The 21,728-nt window shown below is 38.7% G+C and overlaps 1 protein-coding gene across 1 annotated transcript in view; it reads left to right on the forward strand.

The window, feature by feature from the left end:
• LOC122793570 (calcium/calmodulin-dependent protein kinase II inhibitor 1-like) overlaps nt 1-19,099 on the forward strand; it is a 338,145-nt gene extending 319,046 nt beyond the window's left edge. The window contains exon 2 of the mRNA XM_044061727.1: nt 17,764-19,099. Within this exon, the coding sequence (XP_043917662.1) occupies nt 17,764-17,834 (71 nt within the window). The 3' untranslated portion in view covers nt 17,835-19,099. The remainder of the gene's footprint in view (nt 1-17,763) is intronic.
• The last annotated feature ends 2,629 nt before the right edge of the window (nt 19,100-21,728 follow it).

The following is a 21,728-nucleotide window of genomic DNA, read 5'->3' on the forward strand; positions in this document are numbered from 1 at the left end:
TTTTACAAAACAAGTTGAGATCCCATAAAGCAGGAAATGTCTTGTGAAGGGGTTTCATATGCAACATTCTTTTCATGAACTGTTTTACCAGGTTTACTATTAATTGGGAATCCTATATGACACCAAACGTACAGGTATAGAGATTCCTGGATTTTGTAAGCACAGACTCTCTGGACCAGATTGTCAATACACCAACCAGGGGTACAAACATAGTGGATCTGGTCCTCTCTAATATGGGAGAGTGCTGCGTACCCCATAGTGTAATGTACTCTCTGGTAAGCTCAGACTGCATGATGGTTTCCTTTGAATTAAAAATAAAACCTGGACCCCCAGCTAGCTTTGGAATATTCAGCAGCTACTCCAAGGGTAACTTCCTGCTATTAAGTGATAACCTGGCAAAATCTGAAGCCCCCATAAACCATGAGAACACTGCTGCCTAATTTTATAAGAGAAATACCTTGGGTATAAATCTAGAAGCAGTAGATACAAGACAATGAAAGAAACAAAAAAGCTCTGGAACCATGAGTTAGGTATAACCATTATTATTTCACAAGTAAAACTTTTGCAGATAAAAGCTGCTTCTTCAGGCATCAAGATACAGTAATTTTAAAAACCTTTTTATACCAATCAAATCAAGTTTTGAAACAAATTAGGAAACAATGAATTAGTCCATTAATCATGGATCAGTCAGTTTCCTCTGATGATGAACAGACGCAGAAACTAAGACAAATGTTTTCTTTTCCCAAATGTTGTCCAGATTTAGGGATGTATTTAATTGGGATCAATCTTCTGGTGCCCTGAGAATGACAGAGTACATGATCTTTTGCAGGACGAGGTTCCACGCTTTGAGTCCCTTCCTCCAGTGATCCAGGTACTGGAGGATGTTTTCAGGAAAGCTTGTAATTCTTCTCTGTTTATAGAGGCTTTCCCTAAAAAAAGTGTTTAGGAAATTCAGAGTATCCTCTGACATGCTGGGTCTTTAAGCCCCTTTGTCAGGGGACTCTGCATTCGTGTCCATGGCTACCATCATACCTCTCAACATCTTAGCTGAAGAAATCTGGACAAAGCCAAAAATAATGGAGGGACAAAGGCTCAAAAATAGGGACAAATTTTAAATATTGCTGTTATAAACCTAGAAAGTTGCCATAATAAAAGGTTTTGTGTTACCATTCATTTTCTGAAGGATATAAAGTCTTAAACTCCACTATCTTTCTTTATTTAGTGAATTTAATTCTCAGTGATTTGCCAGAAAACCACACATTTACAGTCCAAAAATATAAGTAAAAAATCTGTACATTCTGCAAAATTCCAGTCCCACAAGATAAACTAGGCAAGTAGCTAGAATCTCAGGTGGTTCAGTTCCACGTGGTAGCAGGATAGTTTTCAGTGGCCTCTTAATCAGAAAGCTGCAGCCTAACAATAACCAAGGCAATAAAAGGAAATGGCAGAATTAGAGCTTCACCAGACCTAACAAGAGGAGTTCCTTTGTAAAAAAAAAAAGACCTCCTAAGCCTATAAATGGTAACTGCTATTCTCAGCAATCTCTAAAGCACTCACCAAAAGCAACACCAAACACCAAACATACTGCTATGCCCAATGCAGCCTCAAGAGCAAAGCCCTTAGGGCAAGCAAACACATTATCCAGGATTCTTGTTATAAGGGTGTCCATTGCACAACATATGGAAGAGCCACTCACCAAACTGAACAAGGTAAAGATAACAGTTAGTTGCTTATTTGGAGCCAGAATCCACCAAGTTACACATGCACTCAAGCCACTACACCATAGGTACCAGTACGATTCCTGTATGATTCTGTCATAGTCCATGAGGGTGTTAGCAATCTGAGATGTACTACTCTGGCAATATGAAGACAGACATTACTGATCTATCTGAATACGTGTCTCAGGCAGTTATGCGGCTGGCACTGAGCAGCATTCTACCTTCACTAAGGATGATGGCACAGTATGAACAAAAGATGATTGACTTCAATAATTGGCTGAGTTTCTTGTGTCTTTTCAGAGGGATTCAATATTTGAGAGCAGGAGAGGACATGGCTAACAGACTATGTTGCTTTGCAAAGCATGGTCTGCACCTTTTTCTGCTAGGCTTATGAATGCTAGTTAAAACCTTATCCATCCCCTTAGAGCCTTTTCTAGACTATGCCAAACTGACACACCTACCAACATAGCAAATAAAACCCAAAGAAACCTAAAGGTGATACTGCTCAGTCCTAAGAGCCAAAACAAAAACCTCCATACCCTACAAGCTCTCCAAACTCTGGAGAATATAGACATTTGTGTCATTACAGAGACATAATTAAATCTACAGAAAGTACTCCAGTAATGCAAGGCTTTAGTGTTTTCCACACATTTAGACCATCAGCTCTACAGAAAGTGTGAAATGATGGAGGAGTCTCAATCTGTAATAGCAACAAGCATAACTCTACAGTGGTTAAACAAGATGATGTCCTGAAATTTATCCATGTGCAAATCATAACAGACAAAGTGCTATACCATACCCTAGCAAGCTATAGTACACCCTTTATGTCCCTAAAATCATATAGTTCATGCCTAGACCTACTGGAAACACTCACCATTAAACCAAATACCCTAGTCATGGGAGACTTTAACTACTCATCTATAGACTGGGAATTATGCACTGCCTCATACTTGCAGGAACAATGATTCCTAGACTTTAGTAACATAAATACCCTTCACAAGATAGTGAGCACACCCACCAGAGGTTTAAACATACTGGACCTGGTACTCACCAATATGGGACAGTGCTGCACCCCCACAGTATCATGTCCTCACTACTGGTGAGGTTGGACCACAAAGCTGTCTACTTTGAAACCTCAACAAAACCTGTAACAAGTAGGAACTATTCCAAAGCAAACAACACCCTATTAAATGGTAGTTTATCATGATTCAGTGCCCCTCCCAACCCCAAGTTCACAACAATTTTGGCAGAATTGTTCACAGAGACCCCGTACAACTATGTAAATGGCTATAAATAGATTGCTGTATTTACTAGAAGTAAGTCTCAAACAAACTCTGAAAACCAACCACACCGGTGGAATCCTAACCTTAACAAGGTATATAACAAAAGGAAAAAAGTCATGGCTAAAATCAGGAACAGCAACTCCCATAATGATAAGAGCTCTCTAATTAAACTAAACAGAAAATTAAAAGGAGTAATTAATTCCAACAAGGCCAACTATGAGGTCAAAATAGCCTCACTGGCTAAAGACAGCAACAAGGCCTTCTACAGCTACATCCAAAACTTCAAAGACAGCACACATCAGTGTGCTGAACTAATAGTCAGTGATGCCACCTACACTGAGCCAAGTGGCATAGTGAAGACACTGGCTGACAAATTCAGCTCAAACTTCACCCCTGCTTCCCCCACTTCCCCATATACCATCAGTTCCACAGAAAGTGACAAAAGATGGCGGAGTCTCAATCTGTATTAGCAACAAGCATAAATCTACATTGGTTAAACAAGATGATGTCCTGGTATTTATCCACATGCAAATCACCATAGAATCCAATGAAAGAATATCCTTTCTGCCCAAAAGAAAATATCCTGGTTTACCAAACAATGTTTCCTGGAATTCTCCAAGAGGAATGCCACCTTGGCCTCAGAATTCCCGAACGTTCGTGGACAGATGGTGTCCATGTTTCTTATTATACCACTGGGTCATCTTTGCATGAGGGGACTCCTTGAAACTGATTACATGTGTAGATCTGCAATCATGGGGCTGCACACAGATCTGCTGACCTCACAAGACCCAAATGTAGTGAAAGTTTTGAAACATGAGGCAAATAAATCTAAGATGACTTCCCTGCTTAGTCTAGTAGAAGCATATTGACTTCAAGTGGGAATGGAAATCAAACCAGAAGTAGATAAAAATCAGGCAGCAACTGAATGTGACAAAAAAACAAAGAAAGAATATAAGGTGAAGGATCAGATGAGAAGGCAAGAAATGTGGGAAATGCATAAAAAAGTTGTAAGTATAGAAAACTCCTGGAAGAACCTCATGTTGATCAGGATTGAACACAGGAATAGTTAAGGAGAGGCAAACTCAAACCAAAAGAAAGGTTAATAATGGCATCCCAAAACAGTAGGCAACATACACATTGGTTTACAAAGTCCATTGAACATGTGGGAGAAACAGACAAATGTAGGCTTTGTAAACCAGAACTGGAAACAGTTGCACACCTTGTTGTTGGTCGTAACATACTAATGGCAGGAGGACTGTATACTGAAAGCCATAATAATGTGGCAAGACTGTTCCACTGGGGATTGTGCAAACAGTATGGTATTAAAGTGGCTGAAAAACACTGGAAACATGAGCCACAAAGCATCATAGAAAATGATGAAGTCTACATCACATGGGAGCACCCATTACCAACAGTTCAAAAGGCAGATGTGAGAAAACCAGATATAGTGGTCAATGAAAAGAAGACAAAAGTAGCATTGATCATTGAAATCGCTACACCCCATTACTACATTATATTGCGTACAGACAGACACAAAGTCATCAAATATCAGGATTTGCAGGCAGAAATGAGAGCAATGTGGAAGAAAGATACCCAGACAGTTCCAATAGTAGTAGGAGCAATGGGCCTTATAAAAAAGAATCTACAATCATATTTAGATAAGTTACCAATACATGTAAATCCATACGAATTACAGAAGAAGCCATTACTGGGCACATTACGGGTGTTGAGAAAAGCACTTCTGGCTGACATTAAAGCTTGAAACAATACTAATTTCACAAACTTTAATCGTACTTTGACTTAGAAATGGGGTCCATTCCTGTCATGATATTAGAAACCCAAAAGACTTGGAGAAATTTAAAGTGAGAACAATTCAATGGTATGTCTGAAATTGTTAGATCCAGCACCTTCTTTCCCTGGAAACCCAGTTACCAATGCTTCCTTTTATCAGATGAGAGTTACAGTAGCGAGAGAAAAGTTGAGTGTCAATCCAGAAATTCCATTTTCCCCTCCGATGCCTCTGGACTCATCTGACTTCATATGGGGAGCTTGGGGGCTCAAAGGCGCATAGAAACACATCAGTGTGAAGGAGATGGTGGTGGTAATTCATCCCTTGAAGGTTTTTCATCCTCTATAAATGAAGAGTCCTCTCCAGGTATTACACAAAATGCCACAATGATGTGGTATCTCAACAAACAAGCGGGTATGAGGTCTTACCCTCTGTGTTGGTTGGCAATGATGGCCTGGGAGCTGGCTTCTTTGTATTCTGTGACTCTTCATGCTTCATACATCCCATCAGTAAAGAATGTTGTGGCAGACAGACTAAGTAGATCCTTGGTAAACCCATATGAGAGGAAGCTCAAGGCAGTGGTGTTCTAGGATCTAATCCAGATGTAGGGAATACCTCAAATAGATCTGTTTGCCTCCTTTCTAAACAGACAACTACTGTTCCAGATATCCTTGCAGCCATGCTTGGAGGACAGATGCCTTCTTTTTCCCTTGGATGGGAATATTCCTGTATGTATTTCCACCCTTTCCACTGATTCTGAAGGTACTTCTCAAAATTTAGAGGGAAATTCCAAAAATCACTGTGGTAACACCCTATTAGCCCAGGCAATCTTGGTTGTCCCTTTTAATGGTATTGACCAAGAGCAATTATCACAAACTTCCTCACACTCTGTATCTGCTCACATAGTCTCAAGGGCAAATGGTGCACCACAATTTGGAGAACCTTCAACTGATAACCTATGATTCCATTTTGACTCTGTTTAGGCATTTGTTTCATGAGGATGGGCAGCAGGTGTTAAAGAAGGCCATAAAACCTGCTACTAGAAAATCGTATGTTTATAAATGGAAGATGTTTTCTAAATGGTGCCTAAATCTGTTGAGATTAATATCACTTGGGTCTTGAAATTTTTGTGTAAACACTGCAGGATGACTTATCATATGCTTCCATTATGGTGCATTTAGTGGCCATTTCTGCTTGCCTGCCTGTGGATCCCTCTCTTTCTTCTTCTTCTCTTTTATAGGTTCATAGGTTCATGGGTGTTTACTAGGCTAATGACCAAAAGGGCCTTTTTAAGCCTAGCCATGCATCCCAAATCCCTGACAAGTTCTGGTACACTTGATAAGTGTAAGCAGGGTCTTGGGAGCTGAAACATTTACAATGAGGGGCATGGAAGATGAATCATTTAAAGATTGCCAGTGTCCATTAGAGACATAGATGCCAAGCCAGGGATGAATTTCCTATTCTCCATCCAATTGTCCAAATTACACTTGAACTGGGTTAGGGAGGAACTCTGCTTTACATGGATGGGAAGCCTGTTCCAGGGACAGGGTAGGTTCTGGAGTATATACCAGTTTCTCCAGCAGGTCCGATTTATATCACAGGCAAGGATTAAGTCTTTAGAATGGGTAATTCTGATGCTTTTTGTTTTGCTGATATGCAGGTGGCCTATCAGAGTGGAGTCTGTCAATGCCCTGTATGCCAGGTATAGATCTCCCCTCAACAGTCTGTAGGAGTCAAAATACAGGGATAGGGCCTTGAGGCAGTCTGCATAGGACATTTTACTTATACCCTGTATTCTTTTAGTGAGGAACCTCTGTGGACATTCCATTTGTTGGATATACCTAGTTAGGTACATACCAAAGGGGGCATTATACTCAATGATAGGTCTGATGAATGCCGAACACAGTGGAACAATGACTTTCTTGGACCTAGATGCCATACCTTTGTTTATAAGTTGCACAACATAGAATGATTTCTTCATTACTGTAGACACGTTGATGGTCAAAGGCTAGATTACTATCTATGTGCGTCCCTAAGTCCCTGACTTCTGGGTCAACACTAAGGGAAGTGTTGTTAATATGATAGTTACCAGGGTTGGACGACTTCCCAAAGGGTACTGTTATGCATTTCTTGGCATTTAGTTTTATTCCATGGCTCTGACACCAGTTGTTTGTCTCTGTCAGCCCCTCCTGTAGAACATTTGTGTCAGTGTGAGATTCAATGACAGCTCCTAATTTGCAATCATCAGCAAATTTAGTCAGCCAGAGACCACTGATATTGGCCTTGACTTCTGAGAAGTAAATGCCAAAAAGGAGTGGTCTAAGGACTGATCCCTGAGGGACTTCACATGTGACTGGTCTCTTTGTTTTAACTTCCTGGGTCCTGTCTGTGAGCCAGTTGGCTATCCACAGGGTGACATACAGGTTTGTCCCTGATCTCTTGAGTTTGTCAACAATGCCTGAGTGGGGTATTGTGCCAAATGCCTTGGCCAGGTCAAGGTAGGCAGCGTGAGTCATTTTGCTCTCATCCATTGCCTTGGTGACCTTCTCAAAAATGTCCACCAGGTTGAGTCGGCATGATCTGCCCTTGACGAAACCAAACTGGGTTGGATTTAGTGTTTAAAGGTTATCTGTGTCCTAATTGATTATTGCCATGATAATGCTTTCCATGGCTTTGCATATGATACTAGTCAGACTTCTGGCGCTGTTGATCCTGGGGCCTGTTGGTGGTCTATCCTTATGCAGAGGGATGATCATTGCAGTTCTGCATTTATGTGGTACAAAGCCTGTCTGGAAGCTGTTCTTAAACAAATAAACCAGTGGCCCTGACAGGTCATGTTTCAGGCTATTTAGGAGGCATTCTGCGATGTTACTGAGGCTCACTGATGCAATATTTCTGGCCTTAGAGAGCACATATAGGACCTACCCACTAGTGATAGCAGGGTATTTGACTGTATTTTGTGTGGAGGCTGAGGGAGAGAAGGGGTAAAATTGGAGCTGAATTTGTCAGCCAGCAGATTTGCTGTATCTTCCAGCTCTGTGTAGGTGGCTGCTATTACAGTCAGTTCATCACACTGCTGTATTCTGTCTCTGATGTTTCAGACATAGCTAAAGAAAGCCTTGTTGTTGTCCTTTGCCTGAGGTGCTATCTTTATTTCAAATTTAGCTTTAGTAAACTTCATTTGCCCTCTTGCTTGTTTAGATTGATGAGTGTGCCTTTATCATGCTGGGCGTATTCCTTCCTAATCCTGACTATGACTTTTTTCTTTTATTATACAACCTGTTTATGTTTGGATTCCACCAGGAAAGTTCATTTTTTTACAGTCAGTTCTGAGCTTATTTCAGGTAAGCACAGCTGGCTCTGTTTGTTTATTGACATGACTGTACAGGGTTTCTATGAACAGTTCTGCATAGGCAGCTATTTTCTCAGAGTTTGGGAGGGACTTGAAATTTTGACAGATTATGACATAGCAGTAGGAAGTTTGTTTTAGAATAGTTCACAGATAGTGACCACTTACGCTGACAGCAGACTGAGAGCATGTGTTTTGGAATCTGGTCTCCATAGGAATCCAGTTTATAGACAGGCCTTACACTGAAGTAAGTCACTTACATTCAGGGCATGTCTTTTGGAATCAGGGCAGATTTATACTGACAGCAACATTTCTGGAATCTGGCCCATAGACCTATCTATCTATCTATCCATCTATCTATCTATCTATCTAAATATTTCTATATTTATCTATCTATATGTATATGTATCCGTTAATTTTACTTATGGAAAAACTCCTATAAGGTTCACAGGATACAGCATTCCCAAAGAGAAACAGCATACTGACCTCATCACACACTGAAATAGGTAACAGATAAAATCAAAAGCAATGTTACACATTGTAGTAATCCCTAAAAACAAATCAACAAAAATACCTCTGTGCCATAGTTTCATAGAAAGGTTTTGTCTGTAGAGTACTAAGTTAAATATTGCTTTGCTGTTATTGTTTACTGTTTGTAAAAGTTATTTAGATACTTCTAGTGATCCCATGGAATTGATGAAATTATGCAACTGTCCAGTTTCATTGATTCTTAATGTTCTTGCTCTGTTCCCTATTCTCTGAAATGATAGGGTATATGGCAATTAATGTGCACTGGGAAGAAATTTGCTTTAAATGTTGGGACAAAGTTGTAGTAACCAATGTAACTTGATCAGTTATGTTGTTTGTTATCACTTATATGTGGTATATGTGTTTATAACTTTGTTTTATATAGCAATAACCCATGCCTGGGTGTGGGTAATGTGGGATTCACCCACGGTTGGCGTGGTTTGATCCCGAGGTGCTATTATATGACATTATTTAAGAAAAGAAACAATTACTTTTCTTAAATAATGGCATTGTATAATGCCTCTTTGCTGCCCTTCCGCAGCTGTCTGGTATCGTTCTGATGTACTGCGCATGCCTGTACATCAGAGCTGTGAATGGAGAAAGCAAGGTCTCAATGGGTTTAACATAGCGAGACAGCTTTAAAATAAGCAACGGAGATGTCCTTTGCTTATTTTAAAGCTGTCTCACTATGTTAAACCCATTTAACATAGCGAAACAGTAAAAAGCAACGGAGATCTTGCTTTCTCCGTTGCTTTTAAACCTGTCTCGCTATGTTAAATGGGTTTAACATAGCGAGACAGCTTTAAAATAAGCAACGGAGATCTCCGTTGCTTTTTTTAAACCTGTGTCGCTATGTTAAACTCTTTTAACATAGCGAGACAGTGTTTTAAAAAAAGACTTATACTAATAGAAAAGTCCCAGACCTTTTCCATTAGTATAAGTTGATTTACAACGTGCACGCTGGCCAATCAGCGTGCACGTTTTGGAATATTAATGGGGGGCCATGGTATAATGTAAAACAATACATACACCTTTTTAAGTATTCATATAATATATTTCCCATTTGACATGGGACTCTCCTTTTGGAACTATCTGTGTGATCTCAGGTCCCTGATTTAGCCATTAGAGGACAAATGTATTACTTTTCCCACAGTGTAATTCCACTTGCTGCAGATATAAGTTTAATAATGAAGAAACACTGAGAAGAACAGAGTTAAAAATGTATATAGATCCACAAATGTGTATGAGGCAAAGAAGAGTGCCTTCTGTATGCAGCATACCCAGTTTATTTAATTACACATAAAAAACCTCCATCTACGGTTGCAGTTTAAGTTTCCATTGACTCTGGTCAGTATGTGTTCACAGATATATGATTATATAACATAGGATCATGTGCAGAAAGTTGAGTGACAATGGAGGCATAGAGTGGTGAGCATATTATTTATTCATGTACCAGTTCTTAGCAGCTCTCACTAAGGCCAAAAATACAGCCTTAGTGGGCCACAGTAATATCCTTTGATACGTCCTAAGTTGAGTTACTTTTCAACTATAGCCTTAAAATAGGCGTTATACCAAGAGAATGGAGGACTGATACAGTTATCTCACATTTCACAAGGGTGGACCATCCACCAACCCTGGAAACTATAGATCTATTAGTCTGACTAGTCTAATAAGCAAATCCAAGAAATGCATTATAGTGCCCTTTGGGAAAACTGCCACCCAGGCTAATTACTCCATCAGTAAGACAACCATAAGAGTTGGCCCAGTAGCCAGGGATCTGGGAACATATGCAGACAGTAATTTGGCCTTTGACCAACATGTGGACAAAGTAGTAAGAAAATCATTCTATGTGCCCCAGCTTATAAGTAAGTGCATGGCATCAAGGTCCAAGGAAGTCACAGTGCCACTTTATTCTGACATTATCAGACCCGTCATTGAGTAGAATGCTGTCTTCAACATGTACCTGACCAGACATATGCAACAGTTGGAATACCCACAAAAGTTCCTTACCAGGGGAATCCAGGGTATAAACACATTGTCCTATATGGATCGCCTTAAAGCTCTGTCTGTGTACTCAGTCCCTTACAGATTACTGAGATGCCATCTATGCCTGGCATGCAAAGCATCCTTGAATCCACTCTGGTGGACCTTTTACACATCTGAAAAAATTTTAATTAAAACATTTTAAATATTGCTTGTGATATAAATAAGATAGGTCTCTATTACATGATCGAAGCTTTAGGTAGTTGAATATCTAAAGCTCGATCACTAAATGTGAAGTCCCAAACCACGAATGGTAATTTTCACACAGGGAAACAATTTGTTTGGGTGTTACACAGATTTGGCCCTTTCTACAATGTGGAGTGATCTCGGAGTTGGTATATTTAGTTGGGGGTGTGTGGAGGGCATAGCCCCCCACATTGGGGGGGGGTTGTGGGGTGGGCGAATCCCCCCACTTGATTTGTGTTTAATGTTTTTTTTTTTTATGACAATGACATTGCTTCCCTGTATGGAAACTGCCATTTGCAGTTTTGGGACTTTGACATTTAGTGATCGAGCTTTAGTTATTCGACTAACTAAAGCTTCGATCATGTAATATAGACCCAAATAAGACATGCTGGTGAGACAGTTGTGTGCCTCAGAGGATCCCTTTTCTCTGGAAGAGGCTCACCATCCATGTGAAGTAGAATCCATCCCTAACTCTATTTAAGCATTACCTTGACCAATGGAAGGGAAATTGGAAAATCATCCTGGGTCTGGCCCCCATTTCTCTGACAGACAGATACAGACAATATTCCCCAAAGTAGACCTCCCAAAATAACCTCTAAAAACCTCCTAACATACCCCCGCCTACTAAATGTCCAGGATAGGTAAGGATACAAAGTGGGTTGAGTTTGGCTGGGTTGGGTTGGGTTGAACGGCTAGGCTTATAAAGGCCCTGGTGGTCATTAACTTAGTATATACCTATGAGCTTGTACTATTGTACCTTTAAAATACCTCTCCCATTAAAATATTACTAAAATTACTCAGAGCACGTTGTTTGATGAGTCACTGATGAAGACAGAATTGTAATGAAAAAAGATACATTTTGTTTTAGAATAGATCTGGATCTGTCTTAAATTTCATCATTGATATAATCAGGAAGTACAGAATTACTTTCTTCTGTTTGCCACCCAGTTTAGCAAGCTGGACTTTCAGTAGTTCACTGTCTTGGTGATTTCAGTGCCTAGATCATTAAATAATTCAGCAGTTTTGGTAAATAACACATATGTTTAAAATATTCACAGGCACTTACTAGGCTATTGATCATTGAGGATGTTTAGAAGTTTAGCTATAAATTCCCATGAAGTTTTTAGCCTTTACATTTTAAGTATGAATAACCCAGCAATGAGCATAACATTTACATGTTGCCCCTATCCATTAGGGGCAAGGGTGCTAAACCATGGGTGACTTTGTAGACCCCCATCCATTCTTCCAGATTATATTTGATTAGTGTAAGAGATATACTTTGCTTTATGTGGAGAGGAGAGTGATTCCAAAGAAGTGTTATTCTATGCAATATATATCTCTCCCTCCAACACATTCTGTTTATGTTGCAAAAGAGGCTGAGATCTCTTGCGTGGGTGTTTATGCTCCTGTTAGAGTTGTGATTGTGCAGTATATCTAACAGGATAAGGTCTTTTGAGTCTCTGTATGTGAGGCAGATATTGCACCTTGGAATCCTGTATGACACTGAGAAGAGGGACAAAGCTTTGTGATGATCTGTATAGTTTTTTTATGGTTTTCAGGCCCTTGATATCATCTGCAAGCTTTGTTATCTATAAACCCTTAACATTAACTTTGACCCAAGTGAAGTAAATGACAAAGAGAAATTGACTAAAGACAGAATCACTGGACACATTGCTAATGACAGGTCTTTTGGAGTGGGTACAGCAGTCCATCCTAATTTCCTGGGCCTTGTTTAAGAGCAAGTGAGATACACAGGGATTAACATTTATCTGGGATAGTTTATCAATGATACCTGAGTACTGGATGGTGTTGAATACCTTCACAAGGTCTAGATATGCAGTATGTACTGATTTCACTCATCCATTGCTTCAGTAGTCTTCTTAAAAAGTCAACCAAGAAAAGTAGGGAAGATCTGCTCTTGGCAAATATGAACTGGAATAGGTTGAGAGTTTATAGGCTACTTATGTCCTTATTTATTACTTCCATAATGATCCTTTACATCGTCTTCCAGATGAAGCTGATCATACTTATGGGTCTATAGTTTTCCAGGTCCATTGATGCTCCACCATTATGCATGGGCGTGACAGTTGCTGCCCTACATTTGCCTGATACAAAGACTGTTTGGAGGTCTGACAGAGCCTTTTTCAGGCTAGCCAGTAAGCAGCCTGGTGTATTGTTATGCCCCATAGAAGCAGTGTTTTTGGCCTTAGATAGTGCCTTGTAGACTTGTTCATGAGAGATCTGAGGGGGAGGTGCAGCTGTGGGTATGAGATCTGGGAGCATAGGAGAAGAAGGGGGGATAAAGTTAGAGATAAATTTATCCACTAGTACACTAGTTATGCCCTCTGGGTCATTTATTATTAGCTTTGTGCAGTGGTGGGCATTGTTTCTCAGGTTTCTAAGATAGCAAAAGAAGGCTTTATGGTTGTCTTTTACCTGGGTGGCTATTTTTACCTCATATATGGCTTTAGTTGATTTAATATTCGAAAATGCATAGAAACATCCAATATAAAATAGTCAAAAATGCAACTAAAATAAATAAGGAAGGCTTCTTGTCTATCCTTAAGCACAGTTGCTGGTTACCATTAAAAGCACTATATTTAAATGGTGCAGTAACTCACTTCAGCAAAACATTCCTCTCTATGTTAAACTCCCTGACACCTGAACCAACAAACACAAAGTGTCAACTGTGCTGATAGTATGTCAACTCCTGCAGTTAGGTGTGCTACAAGGTTCAATATTAAGAGTCTTACTCTAAAATATTTATAAATTAAATGAATTCAATCTCCCACGACCACATCTAATACAATATACATATGTCTCAACACTAACAATGTGCAACCTCTTTAGTCAAATAGTTTCAAGGTGACCTACTGTGTCCCTTTACAAAAAAAATTAAAACTGTCTAGTGTAGTCCTAACTACTACTAAATCCAAATTAAGCTAAACTAATAATGCCTTCACTTCCAACCCAACAATCAAACTATTGCAACTTAACAATATTATCAGTTAATAATACAAGAATTAATACAAAATATAAAACTACTGGGGAATAATAAATTACAGTAATTTAAGATGTGATTAGGATTTCTGACACATATTAAAAAAAAAACTATTAAAACAAGAGCCTCATTAAAGGACATTACTGTCATTGTGTCATTCTATTTCAAGAAAACTCCACATCACATGCTTGATTCTGCTACAAGATATTTTGACTTTGATGCAAATCATTGTTGTTTTAGGCTCAGTTGCTGTAATGGTACCTAAGACTGGTTATGGTAGACCTTTAAGAGCAGATGCTTGTGAATACCGCTGTTCTTTAACAAAACGCCCCATCTTTTCTGTGCTGAAAGCATGCTACTGTTTCCTGTGCATTGGAAGATCACCTGTAAGATGATACTTAGGTTCATAGGTTTGTAGGTAGGTACTAGGCTATCAGCCCAAGGGCCTATGCAAGCCTAGCCAACAAGGTTCCCTGGCTTACACCACCCAAAAAAGTTATTTTCCTGTGCCACTGTTGAGCAGAGACACATAAGTGATCCCCAGGGTGTATTTCCTATTTCCCACTAGGCTTGCCACCCCTCCGTTTTTTTTCCGGACTATCCGGAAATCAAACTGATTCTCCAGAAGTCCAGAAAACACTGTACAAACTCCGGTATTCTGTTTCAAAAAGGAAACAGACTATCGGAGTTTGTAAATCGGCTGATTTACTATGCTTTTTTACAGAAAAGCACAGTAAATCAGCCAAAAGCAGGCGGCGGGAACGAAAAAAGAGGGCTTTCCCACCGAGTGATGCCATCGTGACATCACAAAATGGGTGGTATGCGGGCAGGAGAGGTGGTTAGGGTGGGACGGATTACTGGTGATGTGAGGGGCGTGGCTTTACTCCGGTTTTAGCTGTGAAGGAAGGTGGCAACCCTATTTCCCACCCACTCATCAAGATTTTTCTTGAAGAGTGCTAATGAAGAACTTTGCTTGACATAGTATGGGAAGTCTCTGGGACAGGAATCTATCACTCCAGCATGTCCTGTTTATTGTGGTGACAAGGTTTAGGTCCCTTGAACGTGTAGCTCAGTGGGATTGGGATTTCTTTAGGTGTAGCATGTCCAACAGCACTGGGTTTGACATAGCTTTGTATGTTAGGCAGAGATCACCTCAGAGTAGGCGATATGCTACGGAGTAAAGCTGGAGTTTTTTGAGGTGGTCAGTGTAGGGCATTTGTTTGAGGACAGTAATCCTCTTTGTGAGGTACTTCTGTGGCCTTTTTAGCTGCTGCAGATGTCTTGTGAGGTACATTCCAAAAGGGGCATTGTACTCTATAATTTGTCTGATGAGTGTCAAGTAGAGGGGATCAATGACCTCTTTTTTCCTGGATGAGAATCCTTTTATGATGAGGTGTGCCATGTAGAAGGACTTCCTGACTACTGTGGTGATGTGACTATCAAAGGAGAGACTACTGTCCACCTGGGTCCCAAGGTCTCTTCTCACACATTCATTGTTAAGTAGATTGCTGCCTATGTGGTAGTTCATGAGTACTTCACATTTTCAGGCATCTTGTATACCATCTGAGCAAAATTGTGTGGCAGGCAAGCTATCCAGGACAGACCCTCAAAAATTTCAAGTTCACTTTTAGCATTCCTTTCTCTGAATTAGTGGTGACCTGCTTACCTTTCAGAATTATTCCATCTTTATCATCCTGTTTCTTCCATTTTGCATTGAGAGGCTGTTTGTGAGTATTAGATTATAGGAAATATTTTATTTTGCTAGACCAGCTTTTAGAATACTTTACCTTGTCATATTTGACAATGTATACAATGGAATCCCTTTTAATAACAGATTATGCAATACCTTTTTCACAAGATGGATGGTGATATGACCTAACCTAGTGGAAGAATTATTTTATACAACTGTTAGTCATGTTTATTGCTGTTTTATTTGATTGCTGTATTTGCTTATGTTATAAGCAATGCAGTTTGTGTTGAAATGCACATCTGAAGTAAACTTGATGATAATGAAAGTGTGATAATGATTAGGAATATAGAACTTACTTTGAGCTTTTGGATTACATTTAAGCTCAGGTGCACCCGTTTTTTGCTCTGTTTACAGTCTCAGGACTTATGTAATTGAAAAATTAAGATAAAATTTAAAATAGCCATAGTCAAGTAACAAAGAATTATCACTTTTGCAAGGAGAAGACGTCTATCAACAAACTAAAGAAATACATAATATTTCATAACATAGGTCAGCTGCAGGAGTATTAATGTTTTCTGTTTAACACAGTGATTACAATACCAATTTTAATTATTGTGTACATAATAAGTAATTATAAAATCATATATTTCCATTGCTCCTCCTGGAACATTAGGCTGTATCAGTAACCTTTCTCACTGTTCAAATACATCATTCATATGCTGACATTCTTACAGCATTGATAGGAATGAAATTACAATCAACCTACATATTGAAACATAACTAAAACTAAAAGTGAAATAAACATTGAAGATGGTCAGTAAACATATTAAATGAGGAGTCACTATATCTGTTTTAGAAGCACTGGGCATCATTTTCTTGTCGGAAGCTATCATAGTTTGTCAGCATTATATGTGAGTTAGATTATGGCAGTAGTCATTTCATACAGAGTTGAAAAAAATCAACACTTGCATAAATTACATTATTTGCAATTTACCTCTCAGTTATATAATATTCATTTCAGTATTCTGTGATGTAACTGCTCCTACAGTTTCCAAATAAGTCAGAATATTTTTATCACATTAATGTAAATACCCCCATTACTCGAGATGTCTTGATACACATCTAAAATCTAAGGTTGCCAATATTTCAGCATTTCTCACTGTTTAAAGTGATCAAGTTGTTGTTTCACTGTTTTATCCTACAAGACATGATTTGGGCACACAGGTTGACAGCAACCTTTCCTTTCACCACCATGTTTCCACAGTGGTAAGAAAGGCTTTCTACATCACCCACCTCATAAGTAAGGGCATTGCATCGAGAACAAAAGAGGTTATAACCCTACTGTACTCCTCATTCATCAGGACAATAATAGAGCACAGTGCTACCTTTGGTATGTATCTTACCAGGCACCTGCAGCAACTGGAAAGACCTCAAAGGTTTCTTACAAAGAAAATTCAGGGTCTTCAGCATATGTCATACACTGACAGACTGAAATCACTGTCACTATACTCTGTGTCTTACAGACTACTCAGAGGTGACCTCTGCCTTGCATATAAAGCAATCTCAGAACCTGCTCTAATGGAAATGCTGCACATTTGTAAATCAAATGGTATAAGATGGACTCCCTCTAGGAAACTCAACCTAGTATGTGACATCAACAGGACTTGCTGGAGAGACAGATATGTCTGACAGAAGTTACCTTTCCTCTGGAACAAACTTCCAATTCAGGTGATGCAGTGCCCCTCACTGACCCTATTTAAGTGTAAGTTGGATGATTGGATGGTAAACCGCAAATTCACTCAGGAGTTTCACTTGTGTGCCACTTGGACAAGGGCAGTACTTGTTGACTTAGTTCCTCTTAATACCTTGATATTCTTGGGAATGGGGGTTGTACTTGGCTAGGCTTGTAAGGGGCCTAGGGCCATTAATCTAGTGACCTCCTATGATCCTATGATACTATTTGAGCTAACTTCAATAAGTATTACTTAATCTATAGAAATGAGCATGTATTTGCTGTGAAAGTACTTTAACAGTGTAAACCTCTACAGACTGGTGAACAATATAATAATAAAAAAGTAGTCACTCGTTATTGAAAACACATTATATGAGATAACAGTAAATAAACAGGTATGTGTAGGGAGAAAGCAAAATTAATATTTTGTTCTTTCCTTTGCAGTTGTCATTGAAGATGAGAGAATTGATGATGTCCTTAAAAACATTTCTGAAAAAGCACCTTCTGGTGTCTAAAGAAGCCCAAAGATGTATGCAAAAGGATAATTATTCAACCACAGCAACATTTCATTTTGGCAAAAACAAAAAGCACTTTTCAATTCTTCATGATGAAAGCCTTGGAATGACTAAGCTTTCCACAATTTCTATTCTGTTTCAGGCTCAGAGACAGTAGAAGTGAAGGGGACAATGAGAAAGACTGCTCATTTTTTAAGACTTCTGCACAAAAACAACATTTAGCTCAGCAGTATCTGTACTGTCTACATATTTTTTCTGTACACGTAATTCAGTATGAATTTCCTAGTCTGAAACATTGCTGAATAATGCAAACAGGTGTTGGATTTCCACTGCAGCATTCCCCTGCTGTATTTGCTAATTCAGAATGAATACTGTTTACACTCTTATGTCTGCAACATATGCTTGTGCAATTTGTACCTAGAACTATCCTCCATTTACACATTATTCTCTCTGAATGTAAAACTTTTTTTTAAAAGTACTTTTTGCAGTATTGATAGAATGTATGAAACTTTTATATGGCTATGACACAAACGGGAGTTATTATTCTGATATGCTTAAAATTTGTGTATCCTTTTTATTTTTGTTTTGCCAGATAATGCTTGCCTAATAATTATATATGTACACACATTTTGTGTGTCTATATATACGTGTGAGTGTGTGAGAGTGTGTGTGTGTATTTCTCTCTTTCATTATAAATATTGAAAGATCACTGTACATTCTCTGCTTTATCATTCATATTAGAATTTTCAGTGCATATAGAGGGAGAATTGCATTGACATTGTGGATTTTTAAAATATCTGCTTCATTAGATGGGAAAAGCTTAAGACTTTTACTCTTCATGCTAATGGTACTTTTTGCCAATCAGCAGTGCACAACAGTAGCTTAATGTTGTGTTGTCAGGGTTCTGTAATTTTTCCCATTCTTCAGAGAGCGTGTGAAATATTGCAGTTGTTGTGCCAAATAATTTAGAGATGCCAAAAGGCAATCCTTTTTGCTTCTTTATTCCCCACATTGAGCTAGTCTTGGGCTGCCATTGTTTCTGTACTAGGCTTCTTTCAAAGGTTAATGGCTGCTTTTATTTGCATGCTATTTAAAAATATATATTTAGCGAGGATGCTTGCATATTAAACAGCTTAATGGCAACTTTTTGAATGGCAGAACTCAAGGATTTTTTTCTTAATTCAATGTTGTTAATGTTGCACCTTTCTCACTTAACAGGGCTATTTCTGCAATGCTGAAATAAATTATGTGAAATATCTGCTTCATTATTTGCATTTTTGTTTTAGGCATGTAGGAAATAAATAATGTCAGGGATTTGGTCAGACTGAGATATCATGATTGGACATGGTAAGATGGTACACTATAGTCAATAAGTGATAACACAAATAATATCAGCTACACTTAGGAGTTTAACAAAAAGTTATATATGAAGAGATTAAAGCAGTTACAAGCTATGTCCATGTCAAGAGAATGTGGATGCTTAGGAAGAATTTCCCAGAGGATGTGATAAAATAATAACAAAATTCGAACCAAAATGCTGTAAAATACCAGTTATTTATTAAGACACTCAATGTAAGTGCCATCAGAGGATGTGATAAAGGCAAACTATCAAGGAATGCACTGAACTGGTTGTAGGTCAATTTCTCTGAAGCAGTCAAGTTGCAAATACATAATGTAAAAAAAGCAGTTACCACCACTTAGAAAACGAATATTTAATCCAACAGCTCAGTAAAAACAATAAAACAAAACAAGAAATGCAAAGTTTGATGAGCGCTTTCGGGCTGTGCCCTTCATCAGATAAATTGCTCACATTCAAGCACTCATTTAAAGGGAGTAATAACCAATCTGTACTCAATACTGAACCCTTTAAATGAGTGCTTGAATGTGAGCAATTTATCTAATGAAGGGCACAGCCCGAAAGTGCTCATCAAACTTTGCATTTCTTGTTTTGTTTTATTGTTTTTACTGAGCTGTTGGATTAAATATTCATTTTCTAAGTGGTGGTAACTGCTTTTTTTACATTTGGTTTGACTTTGTTCAGCAGTTTTACCTTGGGTGAGGTCCTCTCTGCTTGTTTTTTGCAAGATGAAAATACATATTTGGAATTTATAGGTTCAAAGGTTGTTGCCAGGCATGCAGTCCAGGAGACCATTGAGAAGCTTAACCCAGTTTCCCAGTTGCCCTGCAGTACTGTCTGGTTATGTGACTTGCTCAAGGTCACATGGTAGCCAAATGAATGACTACAAAAAGCAGATGTTCTGTGCTAACTGCCAGACTTTTTGTCTTTAGTGAATATCATTTGCAAAAGAATGAAACTGAAATGATATTCTGCAAAAATGACCAACAGACAAGCACTTTATAATACAGAGCCTAAACAACTGCATGCATGGACTGAACCCTTGGTGCCCACTTCTTATTATAATTACCTCTGAGACCACTAAATGTTGGTGAAAAGGGCACAGATAACATTATAAGGGATATAGTCTTTGGGAGATTGTGCCTTTTGTATTTATCACTTTCATGTAAAAGGCAGCTCACTCAGGGAACCACAGAGTAGCAGTGTGGTTCCTCACTGAACTAACATAATGAACCAAGTGCAAAGAGTAGGAAGACAAAATAATACTGACTGATATGTGATGACATACTGTACATAAGGAGAATCAGCAGCATGGCTTCACAATCTTTATCTGATAACCTCTTCTGAGATTTTTGCAGTCTGATAGAGTGCCATACCTGGCATGTTTGACACCCGGAGATTTATTCCAGCACCTCCTCCTCTGTGACAATGGTGTTTAGTAAAAATAATGAAATGAAACAAAACAGTGGCTAGCAAGGAGCAATCTAGGAGCAGTGATCAAGTCCCCACAAGACAGCCATCCTACAGGAAGGTTTGTCTCAAACAAATAACTAGTACCAGAATCATGGACTAAAGCTAAATGTAAAAAATGCATTATCGTCTCCTTAGGAAAGGAGTGTATGGCATTGATAACACACCCTGAAGAGTTGACCCACTAGTTTGGGATTTGGTAACTTATATGGACAGCTGACTCCAAATTCTATTGCAAACAGATCAAGATGAAGAAAACGTAGGGACAGTCTGCAAAATCAGGAACCATTTCAACTCGGTTTTACAAATACAGCACCTAGAGAAAGAAAGACGGGGAGGATATAAATATTAAAGCATATTTCATGCAAATACACAGTAGTTATGTGAAGGCAGAATATAAGCTAGCCAAACCATATGAGTGCAACTTGAAGACCAAACATATCAGGCAAATAAAAGAACATTCTGTAAAACTGGGGACAGTTTCAAAAATGTTTTATACAATATTCCAGTTTATTTCACACAAATGTACACTAGCCATTATTCTGTGCCGTTAAACTGAGCACCGGTTATTTAATCAACAACACTGCAAGCCACACCCCTCCGAAAGAAAAAAAGCATAAATGTTCCAGTTTATTTCTCACAATTGCGCACTAGCAAGCCCTTAATATCAGACGTTAAGCTGAGCAATTGAAGAGGATAAATTCCAATAACACCGCTAGCTGCCCCACCCAAAATAACACAATTTATTTCACACAAACGCTTACTAGTCAGCCTTTAAAATAATATGAAAAAGGACAAAGATATTGTCAACCCCCCCCCAAAAAAAGCATAAATATTCAGAATTATTCATAAAAATGCACCTTAATGGTAGAAATTTAACCCGACCAAGTGGAAAGACAAGTTACATTCATCTGCAGCATAGCTGGGCAACCCTTCCTTTAAAAAAGTATAAAAATATTCCAATTTATTAACACAAATATTTACTTGCCAGTATTGATGTCAGAATTTAACCTGAGCAAGTGAAAGGGCAAGTTACTTTAATCCACAGCCCAGCTAGCTACCCCCTA

The sequence above is a fragment of the Protopterus annectens genome, chromosome 2.part0 (assembly GCF_019279795.1).
Source record: "Protopterus annectens isolate FY-2018-M chromosome 2.part0, PAN1.0, whole genome shotgun sequence".
In the NCBI taxonomy this organism is placed as follows: Eukaryota; Metazoa; Chordata; order Ceratodontiformes; family Protopteridae; genus Protopterus; species Protopterus annectens.